Source organism: Microtus oregoni, unplaced genomic scaffold (assembly GCF_018167655.1).
Source record: "Microtus oregoni isolate MIOR12 unplaced genomic scaffold, Mior012 000025F_ref0000491, whole genome shotgun sequence".
NCBI classification, from domain to species: domain Eukaryota; kingdom Metazoa; phylum Chordata; class Mammalia; order Rodentia; family Cricetidae; genus Microtus; species Microtus oregoni.
Genome location: NW_024543084.1, coordinates 4936656 through 4961233, shown reverse-complemented (window position 1 = coordinate 4961233; position 24578 = coordinate 4936656). Strand labels below are relative to the sequence as shown.

The 24578-nt window shown below is 34.5% G+C and overlaps 1 protein-coding gene across 1 annotated transcript in view; it reads right to left on the bottom strand.

The window, feature by feature from the left end:
- The window catches only part of Lrp1b (LDL receptor related protein 1B), a 1777071-nt gene that overhangs the window by 914711 nt on the left and 837782 nt on the right, over positions 1-24578 (bottom strand). The window contains exon 6 of the mRNA XM_041674488.1: positions 14168-14425. Within this exon, the coding sequence (XP_041530422.1) occupies positions 14168-14425 (258 nt within the window). The remainder of the gene's footprint in view (positions 1-14167; positions 14426-24578) is intronic.

Genomic DNA, 24578 nt, shown 5'->3' with positions numbered 1-24578 from the left:
CCATAGGCTCTATGCAAACAGGTAGTATACAAACATGCTTGCAGCCAAAAACCTAATATACACAGAATAAAATAAAATAAAAATAAAAATAAAATTCCACTAAGTATAGATCAATTCCATCTCTTCTTCAGCTCAAAGCAATATGCAGTGGAAATACGTTTCATTTTCTGATTGTTGTGACTCACATTGAGTCGAGAACTTGAGTGAGTTAGGAGGTATGGCAAATGGGAACAAAAGATGATAAATAAAATAAAAATAAAATATACATTAATAGACACATTTTGTTTTAGCAGTAAAATGAAAAGTGAATTTGTGTTTGTGTTTAGGCCTTCTTCCTAAAACTCACTCTGAGCAACAAGAAAATTATTAAGAAGTCTAAAAACTGGGGATGACATGGGGGTAACAAGCACCAAGGATGGTTGGAGAGTAACAAATTCTTTGTGTTCCACCTCAGTCTTAAATTTAGCCCAATGTAGATCAGCTAACTGTTCCAGTGTCAGATGTCAATGGAAATAGTGAGATTGAGTGTAAAAGTCAATACTCAAATCCATTTGTAATTGTAAATAATTGCTAGTAAGGCCCTCTGAATAATACCTGCTTCAAATAATTTAATAGTGGCATATACATTACAAGAGAGATGCATGTTCACCTTAGGAACTATACTACATTTAAAAAATTATGGAAAGTGGTTAAGCTCTCAATAGAAGAGAGAGAGAGACCATTGGACATGCACAGTCATGCACTCCTTATCTCTTAACAAATGATGACTTGAATTACTTCAGGGCAGTCACTCTTCCAGCCAGAAGCCCATCACTAGCACAATCTTCTGTCTCTGAACTTCATTACAAGTCAAAGTTAATCTCTTTTCTTTTTAATATTACCCAGCCATAGGTATTCAATATTAATAGTAATAGAAATCAGGTAATTTAAACAAGTGTTATTCCCCAACGTGGCTTTAACATGGATGTAGCATTTGATCTCTCTATAAACCAAGGCAAAAGATGAGGATCATTTAGCCAAATGTTTAGCTTTATTTAATGAATGATAGGATAAATAAAGTAATAGATATGATAGTGAACACAAAATTGAATTATTTTTGAAATTCTATGGCAAAGTTAGAGCTTTACTTACTGGGAAATGACCTTGCCCTTCCATGTGATTTATATGAATATGAATGGACAGTACTTGAGAGTCTAAAATAAAAGCTAAGGATAAACACACAGAATGGGATAAATGACTATTTGCATAATCTGCATGGAAAAGCATCTTGCTTCTATCATCTAGATTTTACCACCAAATGTTTCTTCACAGTCTGCGAGCCCTTAATGTAATTCCCCTTGGCACATTGCTTGAGAAAGCATACCCATGGTGTGTTCCTATAAGTCCAAAATCTTGGTAGAGATACCCTTGACAGTTTCAATTTTATTCAGTTTTATTTTTTGAAAATCAAATCTTAAGGCTATAAGATAGAGTAAAACTTACATTCAATACTGTAAAAAACTACAGAGAAGCCTTATTTCATCATTTATTTGTCTATTAAAAAAAATTGAAAATGTTTCCTACTTGAAATGGAGAGACAATTTAATTTTCTTTCTTGATGAAACAGAAAATTATTAAAACAATATGTAATTTCTTTTCAAGGTCTACATGTCTGTTTTTCAGTGGAATTGAAGATCCTGCCTTTCTTTCAGCTTGACACAATGCTTTCATTGATCAGTCCAAAGGAGGATGGACTTCTTGAAGAGCTTTTAATGCTTCCGGAAGAGCAAACAATAGATCGGGTCTACTCTGTGTCTTTTTGTCAAGAAAATAAATGACTCAGACAAACTAAGTGGCAGAGAATGGAATCCTTAGGTTTAGACAGAAATTCTACTAGTTCTAGGACTGATTGCTCAACAGATCCAATTCAAGGCCTGCCTCAGAAACAGCATAATCCTGTCTCAAAACCACGAGAAAAAGGAGGTCGAGAAATGATGGAATTATATAATAAAATAAAAATTTTATTATTATGTAAATTATAGATGTAATTTATTACATTATGTAAAAAATAAAAGAAATAGTGTTAAAAATTTAAATAACTCCAAAATAGGAATGACAATATAATGGTATGTGTTTGACTAGTAGCAGAGAGTTCAGCTTAATTTCTCAATGCCATAGGCAAGCAAGCAAAAACAACAAAGAACCCTATGATGACCTTAAGGTAAATCTGAGATGGCAGAATCATACCTATAGACCACAGCCTCATGGTGATACTTAGATTATTAGAGATGGGTTAATTTAAGATGTAAGAGCTATGTAACTCATTTTGACAAAGGGCTCACATTTAAGAATCATATTTATTTCAGAAAAAGTTTTGAACTTGTAGGAAGTATTTTGATCATTAAGAATATAGGGACATTTATAATTGGAGTGATTATATTTTGCATTATGAGATAGCTTTGAGTTGTGTGGACGAGGAAAGGAATGTCATAGTTTCAATGTAAAATATTCCTCCAAAGTCACGTGTGTGAATAGTCTATCCACAGCTGACTGCCCAGAGGAAGTGGGTCACTGAGAGATGGCATAGACAGTTACAGATTGTCTGCTTCCGACCTGAGCTCTCTGTGGCTTCTTGACTCACTGAGATAGAGCAGTCTAGTGCAAGCTTCTGCAGAGACATACAAAACCCCAGCTGCCTTGCCTTCCTGGCCAGGACAGATTACAGCATTATAAGCTATGTGTCCAAAAGATTCTTTCTTCCCATATGTTTTTCTCTATCAGGCAAAAGTACAAATACTTAATACAAATGATAATGCTTACTTGATAAACTGTGTGATCCTCTTGAAAAAAAATATTATTTTAATGTGAAGATTAACACAACACTTTAATCTGTTTAAGTTATCGTTTAAGAATTATTTTTATATGTGCAATAAGTATTTACTTAATCTCCTTGGAATCCTCCTGAACATTTTTTAAAACTAACCATTTCAGATAGCATTCTGGTCTTCCACATGCCAAAAAGAATGGCCCATTAAACTAATTATAGCATCCTAAGACTATTCTAGCATTCCACTCAAATTTTTGTTTATTTTTTTGCTTCTTTTTCGAGTCAGTGTTTCTCTGTAGCTTTGGAACCTGTCCTGGAACTAGCTCTTGTAGACCAGGTTGGCCTCAATCTCACAGAGGTCCACCTGTCTCTGCCTCACAAGTGCTGGGATTAAAGGCATTCACCACCACTGCCCAGCTCAATTCAAACTTTTGCAATTTCTTCTCACAATTCTTTTTTCAAATCTTATGATCTACCACATAGTAGTACTCATCACGACAATGCCATCACTTCTAAGTAGTAATTTTCTCCCCCACCCCTTTGGTAGTTTTTCTTAAAAGAAAAAAAAAAACTATCTTTCTTTCATTTTATATACCTAATGGAAACAGAGGCAGAGATCCAAAATATGGCAGTGGGTTGAGCTCCCCAAGTCCAGTCTAAGAGTGGGAGGATTCAAAATATGAGCAAAATGTCAGGACCATGACGGGTTCATCCAATGAAACAGTCTACCTGAGCTAATGGGAGCTCACCTACTCCATCTGGACAGGGAAGGAACCAGCATAGGAACAAACTAGACCCTCTGAATGTGGGTGACAGTTGTATGGCTGAAGCAGACTTCAGGGATAAATCCTGGCAGTGGGACCAGTATTTAGCCCTACTGTTTGTACTGGCTTTTTGGAACTAAGCACTAATCTTCTATAACAGTTACTTTTTCTTGTCAGTGTGACTAAATACATGACAGAAGAAAATTAGAGGCGAAGTACCATTTGATTAATAGTTTAACTGGATATAAGTAACTTGTTGGGAAAGGCATGGTACTATGTAGTGAGTCTATGGCTGCAGGAGCTCATGGTACAGGTCATTCTACCTCAGCAAATGAAGAAGCAGGGACAGACACAGTCTTGAGCAAAGCCATACCTTACTAAATTCTTAACCCTCTTAAGCTTCCTCAGTCTCTTAAAATTGAATCAATCATCTGGAGACTTAATATCCAAACATATGAGGCTGTGAAATACTTCATAGTCAAACCATAAAATCATTAAAACAGCAAGGACAAATATTGCAAGAACCAAATTTAAATAATTTTTGCACTAAAGTAATGTGTCCACAGATTCCTGCACAATTAGTAAGTTTTTAATATCAAGATTTCTCTGTGCATTGTTCACTAATGTATTATCATGTTTGAAAGGTTATTTGATGTTTATCACACTCTAGGGAGATTATCAGCCAAAATGACAATTGATTAATTTGTCACTAAATAAATCCAAAGCTGGAACGATGCAACAGAACTATCTCTAAAAATACAATTGATATGGAAATGTGGATGGTGAAATTTTTGCAAGGCTTCACACTGGAAGAAAAACTACAGGTAGTTTATGAATTGTTAATTGCTAAGAAAAGGAGGGCCAGGCTAGTCCAGCGAGCCACCCCTAATGATTCATTCAAATCTCATGATGTCAGCTGTGAACACATATAAGCAAGACTAAAAGACTCTGTGTGTGTGTGTCTCTGTGTGTTTCCATATATAAAAATAATAAAGAATATTAGGCCACGGATTTGAAAAGGAGTCAGGGAACTCACAAGGGGAAAAAAAGAAAGGGGAATGACATAATGTAGCACTCATGCATGAAGTTCTAAAAAACACAAAGCAAAAGCAGTCAAAATTGCTCAGATCCAAAATGTAAAGCTTCTAAGTTTTAGAGGAACTTAGCAAGATAGTAAGGTCTCACTATAAAATTCTACATTTTGACAACTGATTGACATATGAATAAGTACAAAGTAGAGTATATGCTGTTATACTACTTAACAATGCCACTGTTTCACTGTTCTACTGTCTAGAAATATTGTTGCTCATCTCATTAGATTCAGAAAAGGCCTTTGACAAAATCCAACACCCCTTTATGTATAAGTCCTGGAGAGATTAGGGATATAAGGGACACACCTCAAAATAATAAAAGCATTTTACAGCAAGTCCATAGCCAACATCAAATAAATGGAGAGAAACTCAAAGCAATTCCTTTAAAATTAGAAGCAAAACAAGGCTGTCCTTTCTCTCCATATCTAATTCTTACAGTACTTAAAGTACTAGAGCAATAAGATAGCTGAAAGAGATCAAGGGAATACAAATTGGAAGGGAAAAAGTCAAGGTTTCTATATTTATGGATGATATGACAGTATATATAAATGACCCTAAAAATTCCATCAGGGAACTCCTAGAGCTATCAAGTATTTTCATCAAGGTAGCTTGATACCAAACTTACAGAAATCAGTAGAAATCCTATATAGAAAAATCAAATGACCTGAGAAAGAAATCAGGGAAACAGCATGTTTCACAATAGCCTCAAACAATATAAAATATCTTGGGGTACCTCTAACAACGCGTAAAAGACTTATGAAACTTCAAATCCTTCAGGAAAAACTGAGGAAGAGATCATAAGATGAAAAAAATCATCCAAGCTTATATATAGGTAGGATTAACATAGTAAAATGGTCATTGTGCCAAAATCGATCTTCAGAATCTATAGAATCCCATCAAAATTCCAACACAGTTCTTCAAAGAACTTTAAAGGACAGTTTTCAGTTTCAGATAAACACACACACACACACACACACACACACACATAGACACATAGACACACACACATAAAACAGAAAAAAAACAGAAAAAATACACAAAAATACCTACAACCAACAAAAAAAACCACCCAGAATAATTAAAATAATACCTAATAACAAAAGAACTGCTGAATGTATCATGATTCCTGATTTAAAGTTTTACTATGAAGCTATAGTAATTAAAAAACAGTGTGTTATTAATCCACAAATAGATACAGTAATCAAATAAATTGAAGACCTAAATATAAACATACACATCTATGTACACCTGAATCCAAAGAGATCTTTATTATCCTTCAGAAAACTCAATTCCAAGTGGATCAAAGACCTTATCACAAAACTAGATAAACTGAACCTGATAGAATCTTAAGTATGGAATATCCTTGAACTCACTGACACAAAGAAAAGACGTCCTGAACAGAACATGGTACAGACACTAAGAAAAACAATTAATAAAGAGACGTTATGAAGTTGAAAATCTCCTACACTGGAAAGGGTACTGTTATTTCAGACAAAGGGCAAAGGACAGCCTTCAGGATGGAAAAAAATTAGCAACTACACATCTGATTAGAGGACGAATATCCAAAAATATATAAAGAACTCAAGAAAATAGGTATCAAATAAAAAAAAATAACCCGATAAAAATGTGACACAGATCTGAACAGACAATTATCAATAAAGGAAACTCAAATGGATGAGAAACTCTTAGAGAAATGTTCACCATACTTATCTGCAGGGAAATGCAAATCAAAACTCTACTGAGATTCCACCTTACACCAGTCAGATTAGTTAAGAACAGCAAAACAAGTGCCAGTTCACGTTGGAGAGAATAAGGAGTAGGTGGAACACTTACACCTTGCTTGTGGGAACTCCTACAAACTTATATAGTCACTATGAATCACAGTGTGGAAAATCTTGATAAGGATGGTAACCCATCTACCTCAAGATCCAGCTATACCTCTGTTGGGTTTATAGTCAAAGGATGTCTTGCCCTACTACGGAAACACTTGTTCAATGTTATTCTTTGCTGCTCTCTTCATAATAGCCAGAAACTGGAAACCGCCTAGGTGTGCCTCAACAGAAGAATGGAGAAAGAAAATCTGGTACATTTACACAATGGAGAATTATTGAGCCATTAACAATAACAGCAAAAGAAACAAAGAAAAATCTGACATTGTGAAATTTGCAGGCAAATAAATGCATGAAAATATGAAAAAATTATGTTGAATAAAGTATCCCAGAGTCAGAAAGACAAGTGTGGTATTTATTTGTTTGTATGTTGATATTAGCTGTGAAATAAATGATGACCAAGTTATAAACCATAGCACCATAGCTAGTATGTGTAGAATAGGTACTATCATTAGGATGGAACTATGAAATAGATGTTTATGGATGTATTGGGGGATTCTGGAATGGGAGGATCAAGCGGGAAGTGGGGAGGGCATTGTGGATAGTGGGAGGGAGTATGGACAACGACATCTAAAATTAAGGTTTATTTGAGGGGTAGTATGAAAACCTCATACAGTAGAAACCTTCTTAAATTGCATAGATATATGAAGTTAATCTAAATGAAACCACCAAATATTGGAGAAGACAGAGTTCCAACTGACCATGTCTTTTACCAAATGAAGGTCCCAGTACCAGGTTCGGGTTACATCTAGTTGAGTTGGCCAAAGGGGCCTCACAGGAATTCCCAATGACCCATGTTCCTGCCAATGATGGAGATTGCTCTCCATCAACTGAGAACAAGGCCCAATTGTTAAAGATAATACCTACAACTGGTTGGATATGGAGGTGTTGAACTGTTGACTGTATAAAGCCTTCACCCCAGTGTTTTAGCATCTTTGGTATAGCAACAAATGCTGCATGCTGTCAAAGGGAACCACACACACATACACACACACACACACACACACACACACAAAAGCCAAAACTATCCAAATACTCTTTTTCTGCAATGTAAAAGACATGTAGGGTAATGGAGTCACAAAGCTTGTATGAGCAACTAAGTAATACCTGATCTGACTTAAGATTCACTGTGGGAGATGAACACCTTACCTAACACTACTTGGGTTACCAAGAAGCTGAGACTAGATGTCCTGGGCACCTAGAAAAAATCCAAATACTGATTTTAAAGAAAAGTGATAAGAGTGTGTCCTAATGTTATTCTGCTATACTCATAGGTAAGTGCCTTGTCCAACCATCAGGCCTGCAAGTTCTCCACCAGGTTCTGTTTGTTTATATTATGGTTCCTAGCTCATTTGTTATTTGAGGATATGGAATTTCCACAATTACTAGGTATGGAAATGAGTAAGTTTCTGATCCTTGTGCCTTCTCTTAGTTTTCTTTTCTTCAGTTAGTTTGACTTGTCTAACTTCTATGTAATAGTTTCTTGTTTTTTTTTTCTTATTTTTTCTTTTTTTATATTTAAAAATGAATGGATGAATGAATAAATGAAAACCTAGTGATGAGGGTAAAGATTAACAACTAAACTGTTCTTTTTTTACCTTCTGGAAGAGGGAAAATGTCAATTATCTCCAGTGGAATGACACTTGATTCTAAAACACTCCAGGGAAGATCTCACATTCAGAACAAGTTGACCATCAAGTAATGGACTCCACAATTTTTGGGAGGTGCTTTTACTTGTTTAAAAGTTGTTTGTGTTTTTCTTTCCTTTTCTTTTTAAATTCTATTTTAGTGTTGATATATTTTCTTTTCTAGGTTTTGAAAATTTTGTTGTTGCTTTGGGTTTTTGCTTGCTTTTTGAGAAAGAATTTAAAATTGATTGGGTAGAGAAGAAAGGAGGATCTGAATAGACATGGGGAAGGAAAGAATATGATTAAAATATATTTAAGCTTTAAGTTGTTTTAAATAATAAGATAACATAGTGAAAAATCTGAAAAAAATTCCAAAAAATTGAAATCCTAGATAACTTAGCAGCAATTTTAAAGAGTTTAATGGATAAATTATTCTCTGAAATAAAAATATTATCTACAGAAATCATTTAACATTTTGTCAGAATTTTGCTATTTTATTATTTTTTTGTTAAATTTTAGTTACTTTTTAGTTAGTCTTGTTATCATATCAAGTAATGAGTTCCCTTATGATGTTTGAATGAATTATAAATATTAAAAATATTCCCCATTCAGATAAGATAAAACACAGTTATTTGGGATATAAAATATAACATAAATGTTGAATATATTAAAACATACCATACATATTCTGCATAAATACTCTCTATATACAGTAATTGGTAATAGTGGAAATTTTAGAAATTGAGCTCAGGACCAGTAAAGGCCATGACAGGCAGGGAAGGGGAAAGGGCAGGGAATATGTCATAGCATATGATACGTTTGAACAAAACTCATCATGAAACCCAAAGCTTAAAACAATAATTATTAAAAAACAACAGATGTATGAATCTATATGGAAAGCTTAATAATTAGTATTTAATAGACTTATACAACATCAAGTCCAAGGTGGATGGGAGCTTATTCGTGCCTGTGTGTGTGAAATATAGTTAAACAAATGCCAAGAAAAACTGACCCTAAACGTTGAAGTGTGGCATATCCTTAGTTTCTGGTTCTTCAAGTTGCTTACTTACTGCCGAATAACAGTCAGACAGTCACAGTCTTTATGCCTGACATAATAGAGATAAGCCAATGGGAAAGGCAGATTTGTAGAAGAGCAGAGTGTGAAAAAATTTTGCTTTGCTTTGCCCTATATCTAGGTACCTAGGAAGGCTTTCCACGGCCCTGTGCTGACTGTTCCTCAGAAGGAGTCACTTTGAAGCCAGTTTGTCTAATATTATTGTAAAAGGTAAGAAGAATTGTACAAATATATTATCAAGGAAAGTATCTTAGGTTCTCTGGAACTCTGTTCTCAGACCAGCATTTTTAGCCAGTTTAAAAGAAAATTCTTAGTAATGATCCATTCTCCTCCTTGGCACACCAAATCCCTGCAAAAATGAAGTATGCTAATTAGTTTTGAGCACATTCAAATGCTAATTCATGTCTCAGGCCAAAAATTAAAAAAATGCCTTTTATGATTCCATATCAATGTGCTAAATAGAAAATAAAAGATTTTAAAAAGTCATGAAGTGCTTAATATTCATGCATTTCCTCACTAAACAGAAGTTTATCAACAGAAGATGTAGGAAGAGAGTTGTAATGGTCCTGCACAAGATGATCTCTGGTCAAGAAAATGTAAAAGTATCTATTTTAACTACCTGTGCAAAAATTGCTTCACAAGATATTCTAATAAAAATGTTCTAAATTCTAAACAGACAAAAGACAAACACCTGGGAACTAGCTGAGGGAAGACATGGACAAATGAAGAAAAAAATACTGTTTGTGAAACATGCCCTGAGCATATGATGGCCATCATTGGCATTTCTTTACTAGAAGTTCTCAAATCTTTTAATATTTTCTACTAGAATGCTGCCTTCTGAATTTATTGTTACATGCATTTCATGCCTGGTGAAGAAGTAAAAGCATAAATCCCAGGTTTGACGTGGGCTGCTAAACTGGGATATGTTCAGAAAGAATATGATGTCATAAATATGAAATGAGAAACTGAACTGCACCAGAGGATATGCAAATCCTACTCTCCCATGCAACACAGGGATTGTATGAGAGAGAGGATCAGGGAAGGGCAATTGTCCATGGAGAAAAAGCAAAGCCTTCTTTTACCTGGTGAGAGAAATGAGAAGCTACTACACCAGTATGGGTTTAAGTAATAAGATATGATAATGAATTCTATAGAATTGTAAAGAAAGAAACTGACATCTAAGTCTCTACTGGAGTGAACTACTTTACTGGCAACCATGTGAATGCAAATTGAAACAATGTAATATAGATTTGGAGGTACACACTCTTAGTTCCAACTACTCTCAAGGTTGAAAATGGATAAGACAAAGCTAGCCCCTGTCTACACACTGTACAACATGGAAATTATGACACCTTCCCCCCCCCCCCCTCTCTCTCTCTCTCTCTCTCTCTATATATATATATATATATATATATATATATATATATATATATATATATATAATGATTGAGATATGGCTTATTGTTAGGAATCACATTTCTCAGTACAATTGATCATTACAAACAATACTTACTTATATTTGGTGATAGCAAAGGAAGAAAATAGGGAATTTAGCAAACTTTCTCCCTAAAGATCATGAACCAAGTTACAGGAAAATAATTAAGATGCATAGAAGACAAAACTCAGCTGTTAAAACCAAAGAAAACTCCATCCAAGATTTGATTTACAAGGTACAGGCAGATCTTCAAATGGGACAAGAGCTAAATTTTATCATGGAAATGGGCTTAGAGAGAAGATAAAAGCAGCGTGGAGCTAATTCAGAAGCTACAGGATACGCAGCATGGGCAATGCTATCTTGAAATAGACATACTCTGCTGGACTGGAGCTCAGCCCAAGAATGGATCCGAGAAGTCCAGGCCATGCTAGAGCATGCAAAGTGATTGTCAGAGTCTTCAAAATATTTGAGAATCACATACAGCAACAGAGTGAAAGTATGGATGTTGACATATCTTTAATAATAAAATAAATTAAAACTGTCCTTAGCAGCTATGTTCACTTCTGAAGACAAAGTTCTGATGGGGTCATAAGCTTGTTTGATTTCAGTATCTGTTCCTACCAGAATGTTCTCTAAGAAAAATTTTAGAAAATAAATACCTGCTACAAATATGTTTTGCTAAACATATTTTTTATTGAAATCAAGTTTGTTTGCAAATCAATTAATCCGTAATTTACCAAGTCTGTGCTTTAGAGGATAAAATGTTAAATATGAAATATAATGTATTATAAATAAGGAAAAATAATATTCAGTAAAGGTGTACTCTATCATTTTCTCCAGGGTTTCTTAATTAATATGATTTCTTAAACATGGTATTATCCATTCTTTATTATTCTATAATATGCTTTCAGCATGTTATAAGTGTTAAGAAGCAATATGGAACAACGCAAGAAGCAATTTTAGGAATTTTTGAACAGTACAAGTCTTCAAAAGTCACCATTTCCACACCTTTTCCAACCTTCAAAGATCCTGACATTCTGAAACTAGTATTAGCGGACTAATAAACTTGGTTTGCTCGTATGGAGTACCAAAATGCAGACCAAAAGACATATTTGAGAAAGCTATAAAATCAAATCCAAATCCAAGCTAGCTGCCCATATTCTCTATATGACATTATCCGACTTAAAAACAATCATAGGGGCCTGGAGAGATGGCTCAGTGGTTAAGAGCATTGCCTTCTCTTCCAAAGGTCCTGAGTTCAATTCTCAGCAACCACATGGCTCACAACCATCTGTAAGGAGGTCTGGGGCCCACTTCTGGCCTGCAGGCATACACACAGACAGAACATCGTATACATAATAAATAAATATTTTTTTAAAAAAAAGTCATAGTTCAATTTGCACAGATAGCAATTAATCGTGATTGATAAAATCTTAAGCTCTGTTTTTGTGTTACATTCATTCAGCAAACAAACATAGAGTTTAGATTCCTGGGTCTGTTTTAACCGTTTAAGTTTTTCTAACAGTCTTAAGTTCTCTCTCAGTTAAAGTTTTCTCTGTTTTAAACCAGAACGGCTCTATCTTTTCTGCTAAATCGCTAAATCGGAGATGAGCTGTGTATGTGAAGAGGAAATCTGTAATTACGTGAAAACTGTCAACAATGTCCACCACAGTCATACAAATTTGTGACACAAGCCATTTTGATCTGTCTTGGCTGGTTATTATTTTTTTTTTTACAAAGAACATTTTGAAATATATTTCTAAAGTATTTTCTAAAAAGGCAATGTTCTTTTTTTGTAATTTCTGATAAAAGGCACCTACAAATAATGGTTGAAAAACTGTGAAAATAATCTCTGAAGGAGAGGTAATGGGGAAAATGTAACCAACCAGATTTCTGTCAGTTCTTTATTTTACCTTATATAGTGTGACAGAGATTTTATGTAATTATATATGCATGGAATATTCAAACTTCATTATTAACTTACAAATTGTCATAGGAAACGCAAAGCACATAATATTCAATGCCAGCTGTGCTATGAGAAGCTGCTAAAATGTACAGTTTACAGTCGTGACAGAGGCCAGCCAACCGTGTCCAGATTTCTGTCCACACGATCATTAAATTACTTCTTCAAATTTAAACACTCCTTTAAAAATTAAAAGTGACTACATAATTACATGACTTAAACCAAAGTTCACTAAAAACTATTTGCTCTAAATAAAATAATCAGAGTGCATTTTTTTCCTCAGTTCAAAATAAATATGCTAATTTCACATTTCATGAATAGCCTAACAAAATATTCTCTATTTGGATAGATATATTAATTAGTTTAATAAATCAAATATAGTAAGTTACAAAAGCATGTTTACAGTGTTATGATGTGCGATTCTTTTGTGTTCCTTGGATTTATGAAATAATGTTTGATTTGATGGCTATCAAAGAAGAAATCAATACTTTCAGAAAACATTAATTGTAGAAAAAGACTCCTGAAATTACCTTGGGGACAATCTTGCATAGCTATGAAATATTCTGCTTATTTGAACACTATGTTATTTCTGGAGACAAATACATTTGTATTAAATGAGGTAATCTAAATGTGGCAAAAAAGCTGGTTTCTTGGTTGAAATTCAATTTCTGCCTGAACCCATGTGTGAAATATGCTTGAAACACCATTCTTCATTGTTGGGTGTTCAAATTACCATTTCTAATCAACAAATTGTATTTATTCTACCTTAGACTTTGTTCTTCCTGGATGTATACAATATTTTTTATTTGTTTTATGAGGGCACCATTTTTGGTAAATGAGAAGATAACTGGACCCATTTTAAAATTCTCATGCCAAGCAATCCAGGTATATGCAAATAAGGTGCACACCCATGTGGAAAATGGAACAGAGGCAGGGCAGTTATTGTGCCTATGTGTGTAACCACATGACATCAGTTTGTTCTGCTATACACAAAGAGAAGAGTGGTCACTGGTAATGAAAAGTCAAAAAAAAAAAATCCAAACATCAATTGCAGATTTTTTGGAAAATAATGAAAACTACTGTTTTGCTTTAATTAAATTCAACACTGGTATTCTTTTACCTATTGGCAAAAGCCTATTAGTTTTCAATGTATTTGAAATAAATACTACACTCAGTTAACTGACAACTATCAAAATAAGTTTCTTGCTTTCTTCTTTTACTAAAATTCTATCTTTGCCATCACATTGTGAACTATGTTTCAGTGAAAAATGTCAATTATAAGCACGGTGACCCTTCAGGAAACATCGAAGTCAGTCTTACAGTAACCACTGCATTTTGTACTTCTCGACAGAGAGCTACTAAATCTCTATGTGTGATCAAACACAAGCATGTATCAAATGCACTCTTATTCACACATGCAGCCCTTCAATCTAGGCTCGACAGAGAGATAAGAATCCCACACACTTGTCTGTACAGGACATTCTTAAAGGGCAATGCGCAGAATTGAAAGACTTACTGTGGAAGGATTGAAGAACGTTAATTATTCTTTCATCTGTTAATCTTCCTGATTTTGTCATCTGGCCACATTTGAGCTGATTTGAAGACTCCCTTGCTTCAATCCAGCAAATCGTTTCTTCATTATAAATAAAATCTAGAGTATGAATTTCATTTCTGTTGGCTGAGCTTAGAGTTGTCATCTTACTTCCGTTGATGTAGAAGACCTCAATTGTTTCAGGACTTGCAATGAGTAGCATTGGTGGACTATCTGCAGGTTCTGGAATGAAATACAGAAACATGTGTTAAAGAAGAGATAATTGATTTCGTCTTTTTTTATTTAATGGTGCATTGTCAACTAAAAGTTACACCTGTACTTGTAAAATGTGATTGGAGTAGAAAAAATGCTTGCATGAACACCTTTTTAATAAGCTACACACACATTTCAGTGCATGGATCGTTTCACTCTCTGGGAAAATGCATTTGTCTCTCAGCACTTGCTTCCATTATTCCCTAAGTCATAATGCGTGGTGTTAATGTAAAAGCAATCCTATTACTTTTATCAATGGTAAAGAAAGAAAGTGCTGTGCTGTGAGGTTTGTTTGCTTGTTTGTTTTTAGTGCTGTTGCTGCTGTTGTTTGGTTTCAGCAACAATGATGTATCCGGATGAGTCTATGAAATAGTTTCTGAGTTTCTTTTGTGAGCAAGGGCATGTATTTGTAACGTGAGTGTAAAAGCTCAGATAGACTCTCTGGAGTGGAATACAGAAAACTTAGGCTCCCAACAATATGAATCTGTCACCTTGGCCTCTGTGGTTCCACACTGACTGAAGAACCAAACAACCAATTCCAGATGTAAAACAAACCTCGATGGAGACCATACTTTTATGCCATACATTTTAGTGATGGTAGGATTTATGTGCTTTTGATGGGCATGCTGAAATTGTCCAGACGTTCAGAGGTAGTGATAAACTCCACATGAAAACTAGTGTTTCTACAGCTTGTTTACATGAGCCCCCTGGTTTTGATGGTTAAGGGATAAAGAACACAGAATTAATCATTTCTGGTCTTAGGATGAGACCTAGTCAATGTATCACTAAATCGTTTTGGCTCTGATGCCCAATGTAGGAAGAAATGCATTCCCAATCTCACATTAGCTACGACCAGCACATCCTGTGTCAGGCTGTCAGCGTCTATCTCCTGATTTAATCCAGTGGCCTTACAGCTGTTTGCCTTCCTTCTGTTGGTGCATTCCAATACACCAGCCATGATAATGCCAGGAAAACACAGTGTAGATAGCACTAATTTCTTTTTGATTCCCCACCTCTGCCCCTAAAAGCTCACTCTACACAGAACAAAATTGTGACCAGGAACAGGTCTTACGAGCTTTCCTGAGATGTCTTCTCATTCCTAGTATTATTGGTCCTTGTCATCATGTTCTAGAAAGGTTACACTCTGTAGTGTGCCTTGTGTAAGTGAGGAAGACTGGATAACACAGGCTCCTTCCTTGAATACTGGTTGTTTTTTTTTTATACATTGACTGGATCCTTACCTCATTATGGCCACTATTTAGAAGTCGCTTTCCTGATGAGGACTTCTGTTACATCTTATAAAGTTGCAAGTCTCATTCTCCATGACTTTTTATAAAATACTTCTTTATTATAACCCATACAGCAGATATATTTTCCTATTTACATACTTATATACCTTAGTTATGCTCTTTCTAGCATCTAGGAAGAGTGCTGAATAACATAATACTCAGATACAATAGTAATAGAATTTTTATACTTCAAGATACTTAGAAACACTATGTAAATCTTCAAAAGAAATTTATAGAACATATAAATACATTTTTGTCTATGAAAGGAATCAAGAAAAAGATTGGACATACAAAAATGTCATAAGCACCAAGTGGTCTTTCTGAGCACTGTGAAGTAGGAAAAAATGGCTCTATCATATGTTGATCCATTTAATTAAATAAATCCAAGCTTCCAATCAGTACTATTTAGTGGTCCTTGTTAATAATGGTGTGGATAGGAAATCAAGACCTCCAGCAAGAAGAGATCTCTCCTGAAACTGGTGTCCTCCATCACAATGTTAAAAAGGCCATTTTCAGAATTCAGTTCATTGCATTTCATACGTACTGACCATCCTTTCTCTTAAGAAATTATCTCAGTATAACTGTAGACTTAGTTTTAAGTTTGAAAAGACTCAAAACATTGGCATAATGAGATAAACAATACAAACAACAAAATGTCCATTGACATTATAAAACTGACTAGCCCAATATGGAGTATGTGAAATACTTGAGTGTAAACCAACAAATAGGAAGCCTCAAAACACCAAGATAATTTCTACAACAAAGAAATATCCCAGGAACCTAAGGCAAATGGTACAGCATCTCTGTAGAGTATAACCTTTTCTGCAGAACATATCTAAGCCCTGTTAGGTGTTGGAGTTCTCTGAAAATCTCTTAATTCTACATTAAGGCTATGTTACGCTTGCCCTCGATGTTCTGAATTCACATGCGGTCTTTCTTTAATACTCCTGGATTGATCCTTTCCTGTGTGACCTTGAAATCTGTGAAGCCTATGAGATTATAGACTTCTCAGTTTAGAGAGTCTGAGATGTCTTTGGTACCAGATTTACAAAGCTATGCTCACAGTAATGTCCCTGCTTATTGTCTTCCTGAGACATTTGAAATGAACTCAGAGAATTTGCCTCACCCTCAAAATGAGTTTCTATGCAAAGCTTTGCTGAAAAGATTTATGCAAATCTTTGATTTTGGCAGCCACTTCTTAACTAGTTCAAAATGTGAAGGAATGATTAAACTCCCCTGAGATTTGTCAACATAGGAACACATACTGACATATATATTATATATGTTTAACTTTTTTGATTTAATTTTAAAATTACCATGTGACTGATTATTTTAATGAAAAATGCATGTCACAAATTTTAAATCTTTCTCCTAAAGGAAAACACACACACACACACACACACACACACACAAAAGACAGCTAAGTGATCTATACTCTGACATGGCTTGAATAGTTCGGCCTTAAAAATACAATTAGCATATTGAAAGAACTATACTTAGAATGTTAATTATGAAAAGCTTTATAAATAGTAGTTATATATCCTGCTGACTACTAACTGCCTCCTTTGGACCAATGAATATAATATCTGGTATAATGAGAAAAGCCCCTGGAATATAGGAATGTTGAATCTCATTGAGATTTAAGGCAAGAACTTAGACTGACTTAATAATAGAAGCCAGCCCTGACCTATAAAGACTACTATGTGTGTCCGCCTGCACTGCTTCTGATCTCCACAGCTAACTGAAGAGCTGCACTAATGAAGATGAAAGGCTGCCCGGAATAACGTGATGCCATTACTCTGTACCATTCTTAGAGTCAATTGAAAGTTTTCTCAAAGGAGCAGTAGGAAAACACTTTTGATGAATTCCATCACAGAGATACCCAAATCAAAGTTTAGTGAGATGTAATAAGCATTAACCTTTCACACAGAGGAGATTGAAACTCAAAAAAGCACTGGTAGTCAACACTCCACCTTAGAGAAGGAAGCCAGATTGAATCAACCCCTCCACTGGGCTGTCAAACACATTCAGGAGAGTAATGCCACTAAAGTAAAAAGGAAATAGGGCTGGTCTGAAACCTTGCTCAGGAGCAGAGCAGTTGAAACTGTTGTGGATACTTCGCGTCTGACCTCCAGCATTGCCTCCTGACCCACAGAAGTTAAAATATATGGTGAGAAATTTTCCTTTCTAAAATATAATGGTCTCATTAATCTCTCTCTTCCCCTTAAGTTTAACTATTATAAAGCAAATACTAATAAGGATATATTATCATTCATTTATAAAGTTAAAATTCTGCACTAATTAAGTCAAGAAAATCCAATAAAAGCAATATTAGGCTGAGCAAGAAACATTCTACCATTTATCTAAATTATACTTGATTTTACTAAATCTTTACTTTCACAATGCAATTATTCTGAACTGATCTCTGTGCAAATATGTTTTATTCAGTTAACTAATTGAGTTAGTATTTATAGTATTAAGTAATCAAAGACAAAAGAAGACATCAGCCCAAGAGTAAACCTCCAGGAAAGATTTAAACTGTTAGGTTAAGGTATGTCCTCAAGTATCTACACATTTATAATGAGGTTGACATGTTTTTTAATATTTTTTTATTGAAAAAATTTCCACCTCCTCCCAGCCTCCCATTTCCCTCCCCATCCCCTCTCTCTTCTCCCCCTCCCTCTCCAGTCCAAAGAGCAGTCACAGTTCCCTGCCCTGTGGGAAGTCCAAGGTCCTCCTTCCTCCATCTAGGTCTAGGAAGGGGAGCATCCAAACAGACTAGGCTCCCACAAAGCCAGTACATGCAGTAGGATCAAAACCCAGTGCCATTGTCCCTGGCTTCTCATCAGCCCTCATTGTCGGCCATGTTCAGAGAGTCCGGTTTTATCCCATGCTTTTTCATTCCAAGTCCAGCTGGCCTTGGTGAGCTCCCGATAGATCAGACCCACTGTCTCAGTGGGTGGGTGCACCCCTCACCGTCCTGACTTTCTTGCTCATGTTCTCCCTCCTTCTGCTCCTCATTTGGACCTTGGGAGCTCAGTCCAGTGCTCCAATGTGGGTCTCTTTTCATTAAAGATGTCCAGTGTCATGAATGCTAAAAATGTTGCTAATTCTCTTTTTAAAGTGATCTTTAAAATACCCAAATATTAATGGAATTTTACTTTATTCTTGGGTTAACTGAAATACAAGATCTTGATGAGAACTAATAATAGAGAAAAAGGACTTATTTTAGAAGAAATAGCTATTAGAAAAGAGTAAATGAATGAGCAGCATAACGTTGGAGAGATAATGACTGCAGTCTTTTTAGTTTGCTGAAGGCAACACTCAACTGACTGATGAATTTCACAATGATAGATGGAAGAGTTGACATTAAAGAGGATATTTCAGGATTCAGACAAGGTAATACATGTACCTATTTTCTAGCAAGGTGCATATTAATGACTATGAGCTAGATGCTAATATTATCCACATAATGGATATTGGGAAATGAAAATATTCAGATGTTAAGTAACTTATTTAAGGTCATATAGCTAGTGTGTTAGAACCGAATTCAAAATCCCATATTATCTTTAGAAATTTATGAAATAACATTAAGGAAATAGAATGATTTACTAAATATTAGGGTGATGAACAGTTTTAATTTGAGATTCAGTGCAAAGCCAGTGTTAATTACATGTGGGTTATTATGTGATCAAAACTGTGTTTTAGAAAGACAAAGTCAGAAATTGTATGTAGTGTGTGATATTTTATTAGTGCTCTAACAAATTAAGCTTGCAAAAGATCAGAGAACAGAGTTACTTACTAGTTAATCATAAAGGGCAGATAGTGGTGGCTCACACATTCAATCCCAGTACTTGGGATCTGATGCCTTTGATCTTATTATTTGGGAGGCACACACCCATAATCTCATCACTAAGAAAGGTGGTAATAAGAATATAAGGCGGGTGGAGACAGGAGCTCAAACTCTTTTGTTCTGAGGATTTCATAGAGGTAAGAAGACTCTCTAGTGGCTGACTCCTTTACTTCTCTGATCTTTCAGCATTTACCACTGTATCTGTCTCTGGGATTTTATTATTAAGACCATTTAAAATTTGTGTTACAATGCAGCATAACCATGCTTTAGTAGAATGTAAAAAATAAATAAATAAGTATTTATTGTACCTCCAAAATTAATAGTTTCACTTTTACTTTTCAAGTGAAGCACTATAATTCTTGTCAGGTGGTAAGGGAAAATATAATTGTCCTTAATACATTTATATAAATGGGAACAGATGGGAAAGCAGTTAAGTTAGTGGGATCCATGTTTCTGTATAGACAGCAAGAAGAAAAGATATGTATAGAATCTGCACTATACAAAGCACTGGTTATTAGAGATACATAAGCTCCAAAATTATCTTCAGAAATTACAAAAATTCCTCCAGAATGCTACTGTTCTAAATTCTGTATTACATAAAAAATAATGTTTGTCCCACTCTAACTATAGAAGCTAAAGTAAATTATAAAAATGCTGAACTTATAAAGACTATTGAAATTCAATTTCCAACCTTGGAAATTATGTAATAAGAACAGAGGGAGGAAGTGCTGATATCTGTTATAGATTTCTTAGTAGATCCTCAAAAATATTATAATTTCAACAAAGTTGGCAATAAGATAGATGGAACCAATACTTATATGGAAATTTTAGAATTATGGCAAGAATTATAAGAATGATAAAATAATTAGGTACACATAGTCCACCAGGGTCTAGCAGGTCCTGTAGAAATGTTTGCTAGCAAAAAAATATCTAGATCAGGGGTCCTTAACCTTCCCAATGTTCCCTAATAATTTTATGGTGGAGTGACTACAGCAGGAATTATCTTTCATTTGTCATAGAGCAGTGATTCTTGAACTTCCTAATGCTGTGACCCTTTCATACAGTTCCTCATGGTGCGGTGTCCCCAAACATAAAACTATTCTCATTGCTACTTCATAATTGTAAATTTGCTACCACTATGAATTATAATGTAAAAATTTGTGCTTTCTAATGTACTTAGGCTACTCATGTGAATGGGGTCACAGTTCATAGGTTAAGAAACATTGATTTAGACAAATGACAGGGCTTAGATACCAAAAAACAATCATAAATTTCATTGATGAATTTAAGAAATTTAATAAAGATATAAAGAAACATATCAGCAAACTGTAAGAGAATGAATACCAGAGTGATGTCCAAGAACATACAAATATAAGAGTGATGGAATGACAAATGCAATCCAGAAACTGGAAATATAATTCAATAAAGACATAAAGTCACTGATGAGAACTCAAACTTAAAGGAATATGCAATTGTAAAAAATCTAAAGACTCAACTAGAAAATTCAAGGGAAAGTATTGCTAGTAGAATGAATCAAACAGAAAATATAATATATCAGGATTCAAGAATGAAGTAGAGGGGCTGGAGAAATAGCTCAGAGGTTAAGAGCATTGCCTGCTCTTCCAAAGGTCCTGAGTTCAATTCCCAGAAACCATATGGTGGCTCACAACCATCTGTAATGGGGTCTGGTGTCCTCTTCTGGCCTGCAGGCATACATAGAAGGAATGCTCTGTATACATAATAAATAAATAACTAAATAAATTTTTTTAAAAAGAATGAAGTAGAGGATCTGGAGAAAATAAACAATGAAAATGAAAGATGTAAAAGAATTTTTAAAAACTTTGGATTATAGATATAGATAAGGAAGAAGATTTCTAGGACAATGTCAAAGGTCAAATCTTCAATAAGATCAAAGACATAAAAACAAAGTCTCACACTAAGAAAAGATATACCCATACAGATATAAAAAGTACACTGAGCACATAATACATAAGATTGGAAAAAAAAACTCTTCTCAGCATATCATAGTTAAAACACTAAGTAAACAGAAGGAGGAAAGAGTATTGAAGGCTACAAGAGACAAGAAAATATCACATATAAGGGAAAATCAATCAGAATAACAGCTGATTTCTCAATGGAAAATTTGAAATGCAGTATGTCCTCTAGCAATGTACCACAAGTCCTAACATACCATGGCTACCAATTTACATTGGTGTACTTAACAAAACTATCTACCCAAATCTTGAGCCTTGCATCCTACTGACTGGGTGGGTGCTCTGGAAACTGGAAGGTTCTATGCATACTACCAAAGGAGAAAGGTAAACTCTAATCAATCTGACTTGCATGTGTGATATTGTGGTACAATTATTATGGTATGACTTAGATACTCTCTGATTAGATTTAAGACACATTCCATGAAATAGAACCCATGCCTGCCACAGGTCAGATGGCCAAGATTTTAAGGCTAGGCCATAGACTTAGGGAAAATAATTAAATTCCATTTTTCTGGTAAAGAAATGTAATAATAAAATTAGTATTAACTCCATTTGCCGTTACCACCAGAAAAGTATCCTCTCACAGTAGAGGAGAACTAACACAGAAACCCACAATTGGACAATATACAGAGAGTTAGAAACTTTTAAACACTCAGTCCTAAATGGTATGTCTTCATCAAACGTCTTTCTTCAGGGTTTTGGGAACTATGTAGGTAAGGAAGAGAAAGAAAGTTAGCTGCTATGGGAATGGAAGACACCAAGGAAAGAGTGCCTTCCATATAGAACAGGATTAATGCACAACGGAGTTCGCAGAGACTCTGACATCATATACATGGCCTGAATGGGTACAAGGCAGAAATCTAGACAGTGTCTTAACCTTGAGAAGGGGAAGTGGACACAGGCTCACATCCCTAAACAAGAAGCTATCTCAAATTGATATCCATTTGCAAAAAAAAAAAAAAAACCAACAAAAAAACAAAACAAAACAGAACAAAAAAACAATTAACTCTCACTGTTGTATTAAGCATAAAAGCAAACTTAATAGTATTTCTGTAATTTTTAAGAAATCTCATATTGCTTTGTTTGAACATTTTTGTATTACTGATCTTTGCATTCTGTATTGTTTTCCATTTTTGTGTTTTCATGGTATGTGTGTGTGTTGTATATTACATATGCCTGTTACTTTTTCTTTCATATTTACTTTGTTTTTGCTTGACTTAATTTTCTACTTAGAGAGAAACAAGGCATAATGTGGTGAGTTTCTTTTCTAAGAAAAGAAGGGTGACTATGGGAAGATAGGGAGGTGGGAGGAACTGAGAGTACCTGGGGAAGAAGGAAGCAAGGTCAAAATGTAGAGTATGAAAAAGTATTTTCAATATATAAGAAAAAAGCTTATCTGCCATAGATAATTGAGAAATAAATGCTTCCCATGATATAAAGAGCCTAAAAATTATATCCCAACAAATCAAACCAAAAGAAAATGCAGTACTAATATTTCAGATTGAAGAGAGGAAGAAAATTAGTCACAAGACTATAAAAAGTAATCAAATAAGGGTATAATTATTGAAAGACACATGCTATTGAAACATAAACAATATTACTAAAAATAACAAAAACATAGTTGGGCAGAGGTGGCACACGCCTTTAATCTTATCACTGGAGGTGAAGAGACAGAAGAGTCTATGTGAGTTCCTAGCGTGGTCTACAAGAGTTCTAGGACAGACTCCAAAGCAACAGAGAAACCCTTTCTGGAAATAACAAAAACAAAACAAAACAATACAAACCAACAAAAAATCAACAGCATAATGACTGTAATCAACACATATCTTTCAATTATGCTTTTAAATATTCTTGACCTCAATTCCCAAATCAAGACTGGTTGAGTGGATCAAGAACCAAAATATGTTGTCTATAAGAAATATATCTTAGCATTAAAGATAGTCATTACCTTAGAATGGAAAGATTAACAAAAGTATTCCAGTCAAAGAACTTCAGGAAGTAAGCAGGCAAGACTACCTACATGATATGATAGATACATGATCAAAATATTCTCTCACAAAAATTCTACAGGTAGTTAACAATTTTAGCATGTAGCAGGATACTGTATCAATTTTAAGATAAAATACCTTTTTGGTCCAAATCAGCAAATGCAGAGAAAGAGATAATGGATACTCTCATTCAAAATAGCATCAAGGAGTATAAAGCAACTCAGATTAAAACTAATTAAGAAGGTTAAAGATCTTTACAATAAAAACATAAAATTTCTGAAAAATGAGATAGAGAAGTGCAATAGAAAATTGAAAGACATTGCATGTTTATGGATTGGTAGAATAGTATAAAAAATGACCATTCTGTCAAAAATATTTACATGACCAAAATAATCATAGTCAACATCTACATCTCATTGTCCACAGGAAAATAAAGTTCTTAAACTCTCATATGGAATCACAAAATACCCTTGAGAGCATCCTGAAAAAAAAAGAACAATGCTAGAAAGACGACCAATTAAGAAGGTTAAAAATTTCTACAATAAAAACTTAAAATTTCAAGTCTAAAGTTATATTACAAAGTTATAATACTTTAATATTATAAAAATATATTTTATAGAAATATTGTGTATTATATAATAATAATATATACATACATATGTATATTACTGTTACAAAAACTATACATATAGCCCCATTGAACAAAATTGAAGACATGGAATTGGGGAAAGGACTTATAGAAAGTGAAATAGCTGATTATATACTTATTTGAGGAGAGAATGGGAAGAACATCAGATGGGCTTTAATTTAGGGAAGGAAGAAAATAAAGAATAAGAAGGAAGGAGAAGAGAAAAATAACAATAAGGATGTTGTACTTGCTGGTGTTCTGCGTCAACTTGACACAAGCTAGAATCATCAAAGAGGAAGAAGACACACTTGAGAAAATGCTTCCTTGAGATCTATCTGTAAGATATTTTCAGTGATCAGTTGGGGAGGATG